The 16,569-nt window shown below is 38.3% G+C and overlaps 1 protein-coding gene across 7 annotated transcripts in view; it reads left to right on the top strand.

Annotated features, from left to right (window-relative positions):
- The window catches only part of Slc4a7 (solute carrier family 4 member 7), a 96,577-nt gene that overhangs the window by 19,654 nt on the left and 60,354 nt on the right, over window positions 1-16,569 (top strand). For all 7 annotated transcript variants that reach the window (XM_045153336.1, XM_045153334.1, XM_045153338.1 and 4 more), the window contains exons 2-5: window positions 11,010-11,091; window positions 13,155-13,301; window positions 15,082-15,220; window positions 16,083-16,243. In XM_045153336.1, coding sequence (XP_045009271.1) covers window positions 11,010-11,091; window positions 13,155-13,301; window positions 15,082-15,220; window positions 16,083-16,243 — 529 coding nt within the window. The remainder of the gene's footprint in view (window positions 1-11,009; window positions 11,092-13,154; window positions 13,302-15,081; window positions 15,221-16,082; window positions 16,244-16,569) is intronic.

The raw sequence follows: 16,569 nt of genomic DNA, 5'->3' as shown, positions 1-16,569 counted from the left end.
CTGATGAAGACCATGTGCATTTTTTGACGATTTGCTTCCAGTTCAGCAATTTGCTTGGTCAGGGTCGTATAGCTTATTGTGCTTTCATTTGGGGATTCAATTTCTGTTATTTCCTCTATGTTTTCATTGGAGACTTCATTGTGGGACTAGACAATCTTGGTGAAGATCTCTCAGTTTGTTGTCTTTTATTGTCTTTTTTTGCTTTGAGGTTTACCCATCTCAGGGTTAAAGTCTTATTTTATTGAGGAGGATACGAGTATTTGTCCTTGTAAGATCTTCTGTTTTAGGTTTGAACTGGATTGGAATGTGATGGAGGTTATAACCTCAGGTATGCAGGTTGTAGAGGTTGCAAATGTGCCAGCAGATCTTGGCTGGTAGCTGCTAAGAGCTGATTTGAATGCCTGAATCTTTGCAGCCCATAGTCACAGCCATGCCTTGCCTGTGGGACCTAGGGGCTTGCCCTGCTCCCCTACTGTACCCAGCTGAGCAGGTTGTAGAGGAATCACTGGTACCCCCCTCGCTGGTGGCAAGTAGATATTTCTGTGCTGCCTGTCTGGGGCTGGAGCAATATCTCAAGGAAGCATTGGTAGGTTGATGCCAGTGGTGGGGGTGGTGTAGGGGTGGGAATGAGGGTGTGGGGCACCTCACTTTGGGGAGTTAGCTGGTGTGGGGATGTTGGTGAGTGGAGGCAGCCCAGGAGCACAGCTTGGCATCATGGGAGGTGGTCCAGACCTGAAAGATCTGCTTAGGCAGAAGGCCCAGGGTGGGTAGGGGGACCCACTGGGGCATTTGTGGCCCCAAAGTTGCTATGCCCCTTACCTGCCCTGAGTGCATAGTCTCCAAGCACGCTGGTGTCCCAAGAGCATAGGCCCTAAACACACCATGCCCTTTACCCTTCCATAGTGCTCAAGCCTCAAAGATGTAGGCATCAAACACTCAGAGCCTCACCAGCCAGAATTGCATGGGCCCCAAACGTGCTGTGCACCCCTCATTAGCCCACAGCTTGCCCCTCACCAGCCCAGAGCATACATACTCCAAAGTACATAAGCCCCAAACTTGTTGGCACCAGGAATAGACAGCCCGTTTGTCTCTTGAGGCATACACATTGACTGATTAAGTGGGACTGGTCACCATCAAAATGATAGAGGTCTTTCTTAATGGAGTCCAGATGAAGACCTTTGTTAGCCTGGTATGTTTTATGTGTTGTTCTTTTAAAAATATTTCATTTATTTATTTGCAAGCATATAGAAAAGAGAAGAGAGAGAATATGAATTGCCATGTCAGAGGGAGAGAGAGAGAGGGAGAGGGAGAGAGAAAGAGGGAGAGAGAAAGAGGGAGAGGGAGAGAGAGAGAGAAAGAATGGATACACCAGGGCCTCCAGCCACTGCGAGTGAACTGTAGATGCATGTGCCACTTTTGTACATTTGGCTTTACTGGTACTGGGGAATTGAACAGGGGTTGTTCGGCTTTGTAGGCAAAAGCCTTAACCACTGCCATCTCTGCAGCTCCTGTTTGGTACATTCTTTTGCCTTGTTTTGCTAGTGAGGTTTTATTATGCACATAGGTATATACTGATCCAATCCACTGTGATAAATTTGTAGGTGGCACTTTTTTGCTTTTAGGAATAATTTTTTTTTAATCTGTGTGTGCCATTATGGCTGGTGTTAGACAAATGGTGGTGAGGTGGTGCTTATATGCACAATGAGGTATAGTCATTCTGTTTCTGCATTTGTTCTCAAGATGGAGCCAACTTCTGCTAAGTGCAAGGCACAGCCTGAAAGTCACTGTTTTACACACTATATGGTGACTTTGAGCAGGGTATTGTCTGTTCTCAACAGATAGGCTTTCACTAAGGGGCCCAGTGTGGCTTAGAACCCATTTTGTAGCCCAGGCAGGCCTTGAATTTGTGATGCTATGACTTCTGCATTCCATGTAGCTAGGCATAAGGCCTGGCTCACATCCAGGTTTCTTTCTTTTTAAGTTACTTTTTGATTTTATTTTAACTTTATTTAAGTCAGAGCTAACATTACACAGCTGCTGGCATCAGACTTGCCCTCTGGTGGATTTAAAGTAGACTCATTCCAATTACATCCTCTACCTCTTGAGTGCTAGAATGATAGTCCTGTGTTCATTTTGTCATTGCTTCCCAGTGTTGGAAGAGGGAAGCGTGTACCTGCTGCTTTCCTTTGATATGGTTGTCATTTCTTAGACTTCTGACATGTAGGTTTTCTAAAGCAGCTCCCAGAAATCATTTTCAACTCTGAATTTCTTTGCCTGGAGCAGACATTTAGTCATTGTCTTCCCCATGTGCCCAACATGAGAGGAAATTCTGACAGTTTCTAATCATAACCACTAGGTGGTGATCTTATGGTGAAGCCTGAAACTTGGTGGTGGTGAAAAATTCAATTAGTTGTCTATATTAAGTCATGTGACCTGAGCACAGTGATACACAATGTGAAAAATAGGGACTGGCTATATACCTCACTGTTACAAGCTCTGTAAAAGGGGTGGGTCTTCATTTGTTTTGAAAGGACTTTTCATTCTAGACTATTTTCCTTCAGATTTGATTCTGTTAACAACAAAATCTCAATGTTTATTATATTTATGCAGGTTGGATGTGTTAACTTTTTTGTTTCTTTTGGTAATACTTTTAATATTATTGGCTGTTACTGAATTGCCATTAGATTTAAAGTATTTAAAAATAATTAAATGAGCATTTTGTGATCAAATAATTTGTTTTACTTACAGTTCTTTCAATAAGATATATGGGCAAATATATGTAGGAAAAATACAGCTAATAGTAGTTTAACTTTAGGGAAGATAGAGAGTGTAGCGGAACATCATGGCTTTGATGTTGGATAGCCTGGTTTTAAGTAATCTTGTATAGCAACTCAAATCTTGTGAGAATTAAGTATGTGAGAGGCACAGGGATGAGTGCATAGTTCCTGGTGATAGAACTTTTTTAAAAAAATGAATAAGTGGCTGGGGTGGTGGTGCATGCCTTTTTTTAATCCCAGCACTTGAGGGTAGAGGTAGGAGGATTGCTGTGAGTTCAAGGCCAGCCTGAGACTACATACTGAATACTAGGTCATCCTAGGCTAGGGCCAGACTGTACTTAAACAAAGAAAGAAAAAAGAATAAATTAATTCATCCAGTATTCAAAATTGAATCAAGGACTTTATATATCCTAGTGCATCTATTACTGGTTTTTCATGGGACACTGTTTTCATTTGAACAGCTGGTAAAATAGGGCATTTATTAGATGCCTCCTCAAAAATAAGGGAGTCTGTCACCTTAAGGAAAACAGAATCGATAGTGTTTGTTAACAGTAATAACAATCTAAACATTCAGACAAAAAAACAAAACAAAACAACAAATTGGACTTGGGAGATGGCTTAGCCATTAAAGGCATTTACTTGTAAAGCCTGCTGGCTTAGGTTTGATTCCTCAGTATCCATATAAAGCTAGACACAGAAAATGGTTGCATGTATCTGGTGATCACAGTGGCAAAGAGTCTGGCATGCTCGAGCACCCGCATGTGTGCGCTCACACACACACACAATGAAAATGTTTTTTAAAAAACGAGAATTTTGAAAAAGCCGGGCATGGTGGCACATACCTTTAATCCAAGCACTTGGGAGGCAGAGATAGGAGGATTGCTGTGAGTTCAAGGCCACCCTCAGACTACAGAGTGAATTCCAGGTTAGCCTGGGCTAAAGCGAGACCCTACCTCAAAGAAAATCAGAATTTTGTTGTGATAGCCTGTTTTAAAAATACAGCTCAGGCTGGCCTCAACCTTACTGTATAGCTAAAGGTGACTTTGAATGTGTGATCTTTCTACCTCTTAACTCCTGAGGGTTGGAATTACAGGCATGCGCTGCCGCGCTAGTCTTATGTAGTGCTAGGAGTGGAACCTAGAGCTTCCTGCTGGGCAAGCAGTCCACAAGTGAGCTGTTACTTAAGCATTTATGGCTTTTCACTACTTGATCTTAACTCATGATATTGTTGGTGGTATTGACAAATGTGACTTTTGGAAAAGTTATACCCAGTGAATATACCTGACCTGGGCACTTGGGAGGCTGAGGCAGGGGAATTGCCATGATTTCTTGAACAGGCTAAGTATGACTTTGTCTCACAAAAACCACAAATCAGAACAAAAATACATTAAGTTAGTGGATTTTGATAAGTAGGCAAATATTCATTTGAACTGGATTCATATTCTACTTTGCAACTAACTTAAGAAAAGAGTACTTGTTGAGTTGAATTTTATCTCCTGAGGGAGGCCTAAAAGGCTATTGCTTTACTGTGGGTAGGATTGAACCCATAATTCCTTGCTTAGGAGGCTGATGCTGTATCTATTAGGCCACTTAGACTCATAGGAGTTGAATTTTGTGTCTTAGAGGAGTATCCACAATTACTTGAAAAGAGTATTTTCTGTGTGTGGTGGCACACTTTTGCATTATTGTCATATCAACATTTGGGAGACTGAGGCAGGAGGATCACAAGTTTGAGGCCAGCCTGGAATACATAGGGAGACCCTGCTTTATTTGGGGGAAAAAAATACGAAACAAGCAAAACAGAAGTCATTCTTATAAATTTTGAATTTCTTTTGAAGGTAGTTATTTTTATTAAGCTGTTATAAGCATGATACTTTTATTGCTAAATTATTTTGAATATATATTTTAATGTTTTCTTGATTTTAATTTTAAGGTAAACAATTTCTAAACAGAAGCTCTTTGAAGGCTTAAGTAATTTTTAAAGTGTGAAGGAATCCTGAGCCAGAAAGTTAGAGTTATTTTCTTTCTCCCTTCTAGCTGTTATCCATGTACGTGGGTACTTAATTTTTTTATTAGAATGATGCTTACAAATCATGATTTAGAAATTCTGTTAGTTATACAGTTTTAAGATATTTGCTATACATTTCATAATTCTTGACAATTTTTTTTCATGTAAAAACATTTTTTGGTTATTTGCTGAAATTAAGTGAAAGAACTATACATGGTCCACCAGCTTGCTGAAAAGTTTTACAGTAAAATATACATAAAAATCTTCTATCCATATAATTCTTAGAATATGCTCTCCTTTGTACTAATATCATAGAAAGCTTTTCTTTAAATTGGTTGCTGCTCTATCTCTGTCTTTCTTTGAGACAAGGTCTGTTACAGCCCTAGCTGTCCTTGAACTCCATAACAGCTTAGGCTAGCTTTGAATTTCTGATCCTCCTGCTTTCATCTCCCATGTGCTAGGATTGCAGGTTTTCCAGGAATCTTTCAGTATTTCTAATTGTGTCTGGTACATTCCAGACCTGGTAATGCTATGACCCTGAGTAAGTTGGAGTTATCAGCTTGGAAGATTAGGTAACATAGAAGACAGTGATTGGCTGTACCATAAAAGTAACTTAGAGGGGTTCATCTCTGCAAAGCACAGTGACCTAAATCAGATATGTCCTCTTGTCCCTGGGCTCTTCAATCAACATACTACGCTACACTGTCAAAAAGAAGGCGTTTCTGTTTTACTATGGAAAGATTCTGTCTCGAGAAGAAGTTACCCGTATGTATTTAGTTAAAATCTTGTGTTTAACTTGCAAATTTGAATCTAAGTGTTACGGTGAAGCTTGTAGAAATGTCAGGCTCAAATCAGCACTGGCTTAGAATAGTATCACCCTCTGTGCCCTTGGCCTTGGAAGTCATCTGTTGAAGAGTAAATTCTGTGTAAAGTTAGATGTGTTGGTAGCATCTTTTTTGTATAGTTACTCAAATGAGCCTTAGATATTATTTGGCTAAGATATTAGGAAATAAATCATTTTATCTTATAGTTCAGAATATTTGAAGCTAATCTAAAATTTACCAACTGAAACTACAAGTCATGACTTATGGGTGATGTTATTTTGGGGCTATAACTGTATGTCTTGTATAGTGGAAAAATAAATCTGATGGCTTTTTGAATAATGAATTTTGCAAGCTTCATTTTCAAAAGCTTAAGTTTGTAAAACATTTAAAAATAATTTTAATATTTGTAAAATTAATGTTATGTCTTTGTCATACCAAGTCTTATTTTTGGTAATTTGGCCAAGAAAAATAAAAGTTATAGGTCTTTCTTTTACAGACTAGATAAATGGCTATAAGAAAAATTAGCACAATGTGCTATGTATTTCTCGTAAATCAGATTTGTTTACTATGGGGGTTGGGATTTCCATTTGTGAATTGAATTTTGACTTTTCTCATGTTGGTTCTGGGCTTTTGAAAAAAATAAATTGACATATTAAATTTTAAAGTTTAAACACCTGTTTATACTTATACTTTGTGTCTAGAAGGAGTCTAAGTCAATTCAATATTTCAGTCTAAGTTTTTAGCAATATCTTCTCCTTTGAAACATACTAAATATTCAGTATTCACTAATAAGAAAGGACCTGCCAGGGGCCAACTACTGCTTGATGCTGAGACTGCAGTGGCTAGTAAAGGAGACTTGGTTCCTCTCTTGTAGCTTATTGTTCAGTCTGGGAGATGGTTAAGGTTAAGTAGTTCATGAACCTGTGATTATAAGTTAATATAAATAGGAAAGGCTGTGTTTGCTACAAGTGCCCTTGACCTGTAGACTAGTCTGTCAAGACCTTAGCTTTTCATTTTAGTTGTTTCATGAACAGTGTGATTATAAGCAAGTCACTTATTTCACTAACAGTGTGATTATAAACAAGTCACTTCAGCTTTGTATATGAATTTCATTTTTTTTGCATGTTTATGTGTTTAGTGTGCATGTGTATATGTGTGCATGTGTGTGGAGAACAGAGGTCAATGTCAGGTGTTTTTGTAAATTGCTCTTCTACCTTAATTTTTGTCTCTGCCTCCCCAGTGCTGGGATTATAGGTATGTACCACCATGACAACAAGTTATATGGGTGGTGGGAATCTAAACTCAGCAAATACCTTACTCATTTAGCCATTTCCTTTTAGATTTAAAAAAGAAAGGAAGGGAGGAAGGGAGGAAATTGAACAAAGCTCATTCCATAGTGATGTCTGTAAGATCTTATTTAATCATTGGGAATGGAAAATGTAAATCATTCATCTCTGGGATTCCTTTGTTTCCTTTTTCTTTTTTGTAATGTAGGGTCTCATTATAGCCCAGGCTGACCTGGAATTCACTATAGAGTCTCAGGGTAGTCTCAAACTCATGACAGTGCTCCTACCTCTGCCTCCTAAGTGCTAAGATTAAAGGCATGCACCAACCAAACATCTTTTTTTTTTTTTTTTTTTTTTTTTTTTTTTTTTTAAGGGAGGAAAGGATTTATTGAAGCAGAGGAAGTTCCATAATGGCAGAAGAAGCTGGCCCGTTTTCACAGGTCTAAGCAGAGAGAGCTAAATTACAAACTTTAATAAAATCCTGAACATGTGCCCCTGGCCTCCAGTACATCTCATTGTATATCGTCAAATTCAAAAGTCCCTACAGTCTTTACCAATAGTTCCAAAGTCCCAAGACTCATCTGAGGTTTAAGATGGTCTCTTAACTGTGAGTCCTGTAAAATCGAAACAAGGTATATACTTGGAACATATAAAGTCACAGAATAAACATTTCCAACTGCTTTAAGGCATAGCAGAGAGAGACTAGAACAAAGCAAACTCATTAACCATCAAGCAATCATCGAACATCTGCAGTTCAAGTCCCAATATTGTAACCAGTGACTGACAGTCTCCTGATTTTATAATTCTGCCTTTCCAGCTGGGCTGAATAGCCAGGGAAAACTTCCATCCCAGGCCAGCAGCACTCATTCATTGGTAGTCCTAGTATATCCATTGGTATTCATTGGTAGCCCTAGTCTATCCAAAATACCTACTCTATGTCCCAATCCAATACCATGTGTCCAGGACACAGCCATATTAATTCAGGGAGGGAAACTATGAGGAATAAGTTCCTTTCCCAGTCAAGTCTTTTCCAAAAGAGTTTGCATGTCTATTCTTAATCTTTCTTCAGTCATCCTTTCCATTGGTTTAATGTAAAGCAGTTGGGCCATCTTCCTTAAGATTGCTGATGTGTTTGACATTAGCAGTTTCAGTAATCTAGAACCAGTCTCCAATGCCTGTAATTTTAACTTGAGTTTTTTCAACTTAAAATCTTAAATCTCTCAGTCCAGTGTCTTTAGCCAAACACATTAGTCCATTGCAAATTTAACCTTGATCAAACTCCCTGGGCCTGGGCAGCAGAACACAGCCAGCCCTTATGCCAGTAGTCCAGTTACAACAGAGTCCTCTTCCCCTTAGAAAGTTCGTAAGTCAAGCCTCCAAGTTCAGTTTTTTCTGCACTTCACATTTTCAAACTGTCATCATAATAATGCATAATATTTGGCTTACCACTCCAGAAGGCATCTTCAGTTGTAAGTACTAAATCCATGCCTGTTCCTCCAAAACAAAAGTTCCGAAGACCAAAATCTCCATGGTCAGATTTATCTCACCTCACTGTCAGAACCAATTGTGTAGCAGACAACATCAGGTCACTGAGATGCACTTTTAAAACCAGGCACAGTTACGGAAGAAGAGATTTATTGAAGCTACAGATCCAGGGGAAGTTCCACAATGACAGAAGAAGCTTGCCTGTTTTCACAGGTTCAAGCAGAGAAAAGCCACAAGCTGGGATTCTTTTCATGGAGACTCAAATCTTAGTTGTAAATTAATTGCTAATATGTGGCATTTTTGAGTGTTATTAGGACATGTGAACATGTAAGTAGAGTTTCCTGAAAATACAATTTTCTTACTCGTTTGAGGACAAGGGTTAGTGTTGCTTCCTTTCTTCAGGGTGACAGTTGGTCAGGAACAATAAAAGCTGGGACTAGGAGCAGTGAATTCCTTTGGTGTGGATAGTGTGCTCTGGCCTCCTCAAGTGCAGTCTTTTCCTCTTGTGTTTATATAATCAGTGAAGGATAAAGATTAGAATGACTTGCTCAGTGGAGGATGGGACTCTTTCTTGGATCTTTTTAGTCTTTAGCTCTGTTTCTTGCTTTGGTGTTTTTTGTTTGTTTGTTTGTTTGTTTTTTAGAGGTAGGGTCTGTGTCTAGCTCAGGATGACCTGGAATTTACTATGTATTCTCAGGGTGGCTTCAAACTTGTGGTGATCCTCCTACCTCTGCCTCCTGAGTGCTGGGATTAAAGGCATCCACTACCACCCCTAGCAGGTGTTTTTTGTTTTGTTTTTTTTCCCTTGTTGCTAAGGAAGTGTGAAGAACTTTGATTATTAGACACACTGTTGTCAGTCTGCTTTCTCATTGTATGGAATTGTCTCATGAATTCACAGACTGTTTCTACCATAGAATAAATGTGAAGCCTTAGCAAGCATTTAACTTCTCTGAGTTAAGTCAAGCAGCATTTACAAGAGTCAGATCTAAATCTTTTTGGGTCTTCTGTTTGGATGTCTGGCTTCAGAGAGTAAGTCTGGATAGCGGATTTACACATCCTTAATATATGCAATGCCTGGTTAAGTTTTGGGGATCAAGTAGTGAGAGTTTGGATTAAAAGGATTTTATTTGGAAATTTAGGCAGATCATCTCAGTTCTTGGTAAGGACTTGAACACTGAGTTTAGAAAGTGAAGAATAGTATGCAAATTTACTTGTGTGCTACTGAAGAGCCAGAACTAGCAACAGTTAGGCCAGACCGTTCTTGCTGGCCCAGCAGCCCATGCTGGGCATGGATCCAGATCAGTTACATCTGGTCCCACTAGAGTTCAGAATTAGGCTGAGTGATGGGGATTTGTTACTTCTTTCCATCTGTTGCACAGAATTGTGCATAATACATTTATAATGTATAGCTGGTGGTAACTATAATGTGCTATTAAAGTTGGTAAGAGTTGAGAAAGTTAAAACTTCCATATCACTCTTTAAAAAGTCTATGCGATATTTTATAGTACATATGCTTATAAGAAATAAGCTCCTTTTTTTTTGAGCCAGAGAGGGGAGCAACATGAAACTGAACTTAGAAAGTGGGTTTTCATGCTGAAAGCCAAAATTACTGTAGAGGTTCTAGAGCTACCTCTTCTCCTTTGTGGAGAATTGAAAAGTTCTAATTTGTACTGGCCATCCACCTACAAGCAAGAGTGATATTATACACACTGAGTCCACTTATTTTTGACAAATTTGTGTTTAGCTGTAATTCAGTGCAATATATCAGTTTCCCCTTAGAACATTTAGGACCAAAATAAGAAAAGAACATTTCACTTTGATGTTTAAAAATGCATCTCTGCTCCTAGACGTGTTTCTGTTGAGTATGAAGTAAATATATTTCTATTTAGTATTTTCCACAAAATACTTAAAAAATATTTTCACTTATTATATGAGGGGGGAGGGATAAATGGGCATACCAGGGCCTGTTAGCCACTGCAAATGAACTCCAGACTCCTTGTGCTGCCTTGTGCATCTGGCTTACCTGGGCTCTGGGGAATTTAACCTGGGTCCTTAGGCTTCACAGGAAGTGCTTTAACAGCTAAGCCATCTCCCTAGCCCCACAAAATACTTTTAAAATCCCACTTCTTACTATGAGATTTTTGAATTATGGATTAAAAAATCCCTTCAAACATTTTGGAGGATGTAGTCAGCTATAATAATTCATTCCTTTGCAAGAAAACAATCTGCCTAGGGCTATTTTAAATAACTTGTGGTGGTTTGAATCAGAGGCTCACCACAAATTCAGGTGTTTTGAATGCATGGTCCTTTGCTGGTGGGGGTTTGGGAGGTGGAGCCTTGCTGGAGGAGGTATGTTGTTTGAGGCAGGCTTAGGGATAGCCAATTCCCCCTTGGTAGAGTTTGATTCACTCTAGTGCAGCTATTTCCCACCTGCTGTGGCAGAGGTGATATTCAGCCTCTGTTAATGCCATGCTTTTACCTGCCATCTTGGAGCTTCCTGTTGATATTGTAAGCGTAAATAAATCCCTTCCTTCAGTCAGCTGCTTTTGAGTGCTTTGTCCCAGCAATGAGAATGTAGGATAGGTCTTTGCACTGATTTCATGAATAAAGGAGAAACACTTGTTTTTAGGGTCCTGATGAAGAAGCTGTTGTGGATCTTGGCAAAACTAGCTCAACTGTGAATACCAAGTTTGAGAAAGAAGAACTAGAAAGTAAGTTTCATTAAAATAACATGGGCTTAGCAGGATAAGATATGAATTAGTTTGTAAGTGTTCTTTTAAGTTTTACTCATGTTTATTGAAACATTTTTTGTTGGGAGGTAGAACATTTATTTAGAAGAGTGCTGAACACTTTTTTTTTTACTATAATTTAAAGAATTAAGTGTAATATAAACCTCTGTAATCACCTTCTGTGTATAAACAGAATACATCCTGATCATTCACTCTTTGTTGAAGTGTTGACATAAGACAGGTCTCTGAAAACATTTCATACCTCACTAATAGTTATTCTTATTTGGAAAACTGAAAGGTCTTAGTTAGAAATTTTTTTTTTTTTTCTTTTTCTCCCCTTCACATCTGGTAGTCTGGGTCACTTGTATTTTGAGCAGGCTAGAGTATCAGACTAACAAGTCATTTCTCATCAGTTGTCATCTGAGTCCTCTTTTCCTGGGTGTGTTACAGTAGTCTTTACGACAGCTACAAAACCTCTACCTGGAATTGTGCAGCAAATGAGTTATTTGCCTACGTGTCTTCCCTAAGAGAAGAAATTCTGGCAAATGGTGTCTTGTCACTTTTGTGAAATAATTTTGGAATGTCTACACATTTGGTGCAGAGCACTTCTATACGTACCTTAGACAAGTATCTCTAATGTTAAGAACATTAACATTAATTTTGCAGTTGGTATTGGTTGCTATTTTGATCACTAATAGGTTTACTTTTAGTTCATTAAGCTAAACCATAGGCTTTATTTGGAATTCACTCATTTTCTACTCATGGCCTTTTCTGTAACAAGGTCGCACTTGACTCGACTCAAAACCTAACAGTGTATTTAGTTATTTTTCCCTAGTCTAATCTGTTGGAGTTTTTCATTTTGCCCTTGTCTTTGTGACTGTGACACGTGACAAGTGGGTAAATACTTTGTACAGTGATCCTCAGTTTGTGGATCTGTCTGATGTTAGCATGTGGAGATCGAGATGAAGCATATAACAGAAGTAAGTGCCCATTTCTGGGCATGACATCTGTGGACATGCTATCAACATAATGTTAATGTGGAACACTGGGTTGATTTGGTGCTCATTGCACTTTTTTAAACAATTTTTTTTGTTCATTTTTATTTATTTATTTAAGAGTGTGTGTGTGTGTGTGTGTGAGAGAGAGAGAGAGAGAGAGAGAGAGAGAGGGGCAGATAGAGAGAATGGATGCGCCAGGGCCTCCAGCCACTGCAAACGAATTCCAGACGCGTGCACCCCCTTGTGCCTCTGGCTAACGTGGGTCCTGGGGACTCGATCCTCGAACCAGGATCCTTAGGCTTCACAGGCAAGCGCTCAACCACTAAGCCATCTCTCCAGCCCATCATTGCATATTTTTTTATAAACATTTCAGGGTTTATTTTTAATGGTAAACTTGGAGAGAATTGGACTCAACCAGGCTTCTAATATGTTAATATTAAGCAGGAGAGAAAGAGATACAATTAGGTGTTCTGTGTTTTTGTAGCCTAAAAACAAAATGGAAATTAAGTATTTACATGCATTAGTATATCTTATATATATGCATATATAATGAAGTCTTTAACTGTCTTTAAGATTCTTTTTTAAGGATGTCTACTAACCAGGGTTGGCCATGAATGTAGACAGAATAAAATGTGGCTATTGATTTATTTCTTAAGATAGGGTCTCACTAAGAGCTCAGACTGGCCTTTAACTCTCAATCATCTTGCTTTAGCCTCTTAAGTTCTTAATCTCTTAAGATTACTGATGTGTTTCACCACTCCTGGTTTAAGTGAATAAATTTATCCTTATATGGTTTGATACATGGACCTACCTCTTCTCAGTATGTTTTACAAGACAAATGACTGTTTACGCAGGTAATGTGTGGCAGTGTGATTACTAGTCAGTAATATGAGACCTTGGCATAACACTCAGTAGTGCTTTATGAGTCACTGAAGACTACTGTTGTTAACTTCATGAACTTATATGTAATAGGCTAAATTGTGGTGTATTTTTTGAACATGTTTTCCCCTTGTAAAACCAGTAATATACTTCTGAAACACTTAATAGGTCATCGAGCTGTGTATGTGGGTGTTCATGTACCATTTAGTAAAGAGAGTCGTAGGCGTCACAGGCACCGTGGACACAAGCATCACCACCGGAGGAGAAAAGATAAAGAATCAGATAAAGAGGATGGACGGGAATCTCCTTCGTATGGTAGGAGAAAAAGTCATGTTCTCTGTTGATGGTTTATACTTCTTTCCAAGGAAGTATCCTATTTTTTTTACTTGGATCTTTTAAAAACTTTCTATCTGCAATAATTTGTGTACACCATACACATTGGAGGGATATCAATTAAAATAATAAAGTTTCTGTTGTGTTTATTTTTAATTTTTTTTTGTTGTTTGTTTATTTGAGAGCGATAGAGAGAGAGAGTGTGTGCGTGAGAGAGAGATAGAACAGGCATGCCAGGGCTTCCAGCCACTGCAAACGAACTCTAGTCACCTGCGCCCCCTTGTGCAGCTGGCTAACGTGGGTCCAGGGGAATTGAGCCTCGAACCAGATTCCTTAGGCTTCACAGGCAGGCGCTTAACCGCTAAGCCATCCTCTCCAGCGCTTGTGCTTTTTGAGGCAGCATCTCACTGTGTAACTGAGACTGGCCTTGAGTTCAGTATTCTGCCTCAGCCTTTTTTGTTGTTGTTGTTCATTTTTTATTTATTTACTTATTTATTTGAGAGTGACAGAGAGAGAGAGAGAGATTGCGAACCGGTATGCCAGGGCTTCCAGCCACTGCGAATGAACTCCAGATGCATGCGCCCCCTTGTGCATCTGGCTAACTTGGGCAAGCCTCGAACCAGGGTCCTTAGGCTTCACAGGCAAGCGCTTAACTGCTAAGCCATCTCTCCAGCCCAGCCTCACCCTCTTGAATGCCAGGATTATAAGTATTTGCCACCTCACCTCACTAGAATTTTTTTTCTTTTTTTTTTTGGTGGCAATTACACCCAGGGCTTCATGTATGCTAGATAAGTATAATACGATTGAACTATATCTCTAGCTTATAGATTTTTTTAACAATAAAAATATTTGGATTAATAGATTAATATTTCCTTGTTATAAAGAGAAGGCTTTTTTTTCTTTAAATTTCAGATTAAGTATTACAAAAGTTTTTTTTTTTCAAGTAACTTTCAAATTTATAGGGTATTGTTTACTTTATTCTTCCATATAGTTCACTGCTTGCACATGCATGAAGTGGAAATCTGTAATACTGAAGCTTCTGGAAAGCATTATGTTTTTCCTTTCATAGTTCTCTCTAATGTAATCCTTGCACTCATTGGGGATCTTTGTTGCATCCACAGGGCTTGGAGGACTTTGACTAAGGTTTAAGTTGTCAGTGTGGATTCATTTCTCAAGTATAGCTGAGCTTAACTTTGTTTTTAATGGAAAACCTTAAGACTTTCTACTGTTGTTTGGCTAGCATTTATATTATTATTATTTTTGGAGGCTTGGTGCTATACCACACAGATAATTTAGTTTTAGATGCTGTGAGTTTAGTTTGTTTCTTTCAGTAACTTCTACATTTTAAACCTCAGTTGAGATCTGTGTTTCTCCAGGACAGCAGGAGAAGTTAGATTTCTATACCTGTAGTCTGTTTCACATCATTTTGGGGGGACCTAAAGACTTACTTTTCATTCTTGAACTGAGCTATATTTTAAATATTTAATATTTTTGTTTATACATATGTATGTTTTTGTATTATTATTATTTGAGACTGGGTTTCACTTTGAAGTCCTGGCTGGCCTAGAACTCATTATGTAGAATAACCTTGAACTTAGAGTAATTTTTTGCCTCAGCTTGTCAGGTGCTAGCATTACAAGTGTGGACCACTATATACCCAGCTGAAATATATTTCTCTATAACTGAAGTGTTTTACTAACAAAATTTTATTTTTGAATAAGTTGAAAACAACTTTCAATGTTTTTAATTTTATTTTGACAAGACACACCATCACAGAGGGTTCAGTTTATTCTTGGCACTGAAGATGATGATGAGGAACATATTCCCCATGACCTCTTCACAGAAATGGATGAGCTGTGCTACAGAGATGGAGAAGAATATGAGTGGAAGGAAACAGCCAGGTAATATTACTCATCTGAGTTTTTAAAACAGGATTGACTCGATTTCTTTTGGTAATAATATTAAATTGAGATTATGAAATATAGCTGCTGCTTTTTGTATTTATTTTGAGACAGGGTCTTGCTGTGTAGCTTTGGCTAGCCTGGAACCCACTGTGTAGCCCAGGCTGTCCTTGAACTTGCAACAATCAATGTACCTCTGCCTCATGGATGCTGAGATTGCAGGCATGTGCCACCATGCCTAACCTACCTACTGCTTCAGAATAGAAAATTCCTTGACAGTGCTTAGAGGTTTTATCTTTTTCTTTTTGCTTTCAAGTTTGTTTCCTTAAATTTTCCTTTATTTAATATGCTCTAAAAGAAATTAGGTATTATAGATTTTCAGGTGTCTTTAGTTGAATTTGAAATGTCAAAATCTTATCCCTGAAGACTTAAGTTCGATAGAATAATAGATGTGGAAACTATGAAAATCCACAGATTTTTTTTTTTTTTTTTTTTTTTGAGGTAGGGTCTTGTTCTGGCCCAGGCTGACCTGGAATTCACTATGTAGTCTCAGGGTAGCTTGGAATTCAAGGCAATCCTCCTGCCTCTGCCTCCTGAGTGCTGGAATTAAAGGCATGCACCACTATGCCTGGCTGAAAATTCAGTTTGTTTTGTGGGCTTATTATTTTGACAGCAATAATACATTGTGACTATAAACAGTGTAGATAATTAGCCTGATTTGAACATGGATGTATAGTAGTACTTTGTTCTGGTAGTGGTCTGCTTGTTTCTTTTTAAAATAATAAGCTTATATATGGCATCACAGTAATCAAATAGTATAGTTATTATTTTAAAAACATTTTTATATATTTTATATATTCAGATGGCTGAAATTTGAAGAAGATGTTGAAGATGGTGGTGACCGATGGAGTAAACCCTATGTGGCAACCCTTTCTCTGCACAGTCTCTTTGAACTAAGGAGTTGCATCCTAAATGGAACAGTCATGCTGGATATGAGAGCAAGCACTCTAGATGAAATAGCAGGTTATAGTAAATTGACTTTTTAAAAAAAATATTTAAGGTGTACTAAGATTGGAGGTAATTAAAGAAAATGAAGTATCATCTAACATGTGCATATTGAAGTTCAGTGCTTTGCAAGGCTGGTGTGAGGAATAGACACATAAATAATGGTATACCTTTTGTATATAATAAGTATGGAGCTTAGTAAATTAAATGAGACATGACTTCAGAGTCAGTGGGTACCTACTACTAAGCATATGTGGAGTGTATCCTCTGGAAATTCAGAGGAAAATATTGGCAAAAGTCCACTGAGAAGATTAATATACTACTTAGTCTCAGAATCTGAACAC

The sequence above is a fragment of the Jaculus jaculus genome, chromosome 6, assembly GCF_020740685.1.
Source record: "Jaculus jaculus isolate mJacJac1 chromosome 6, mJacJac1.mat.Y.cur, whole genome shotgun sequence".
Taxonomy (NCBI): Eukaryota; Metazoa; Chordata; class Mammalia; order Rodentia; family Dipodidae; genus Jaculus; species Jaculus jaculus.
This window is presented reverse-complemented; position numbering and strand designations above follow the sequence as displayed.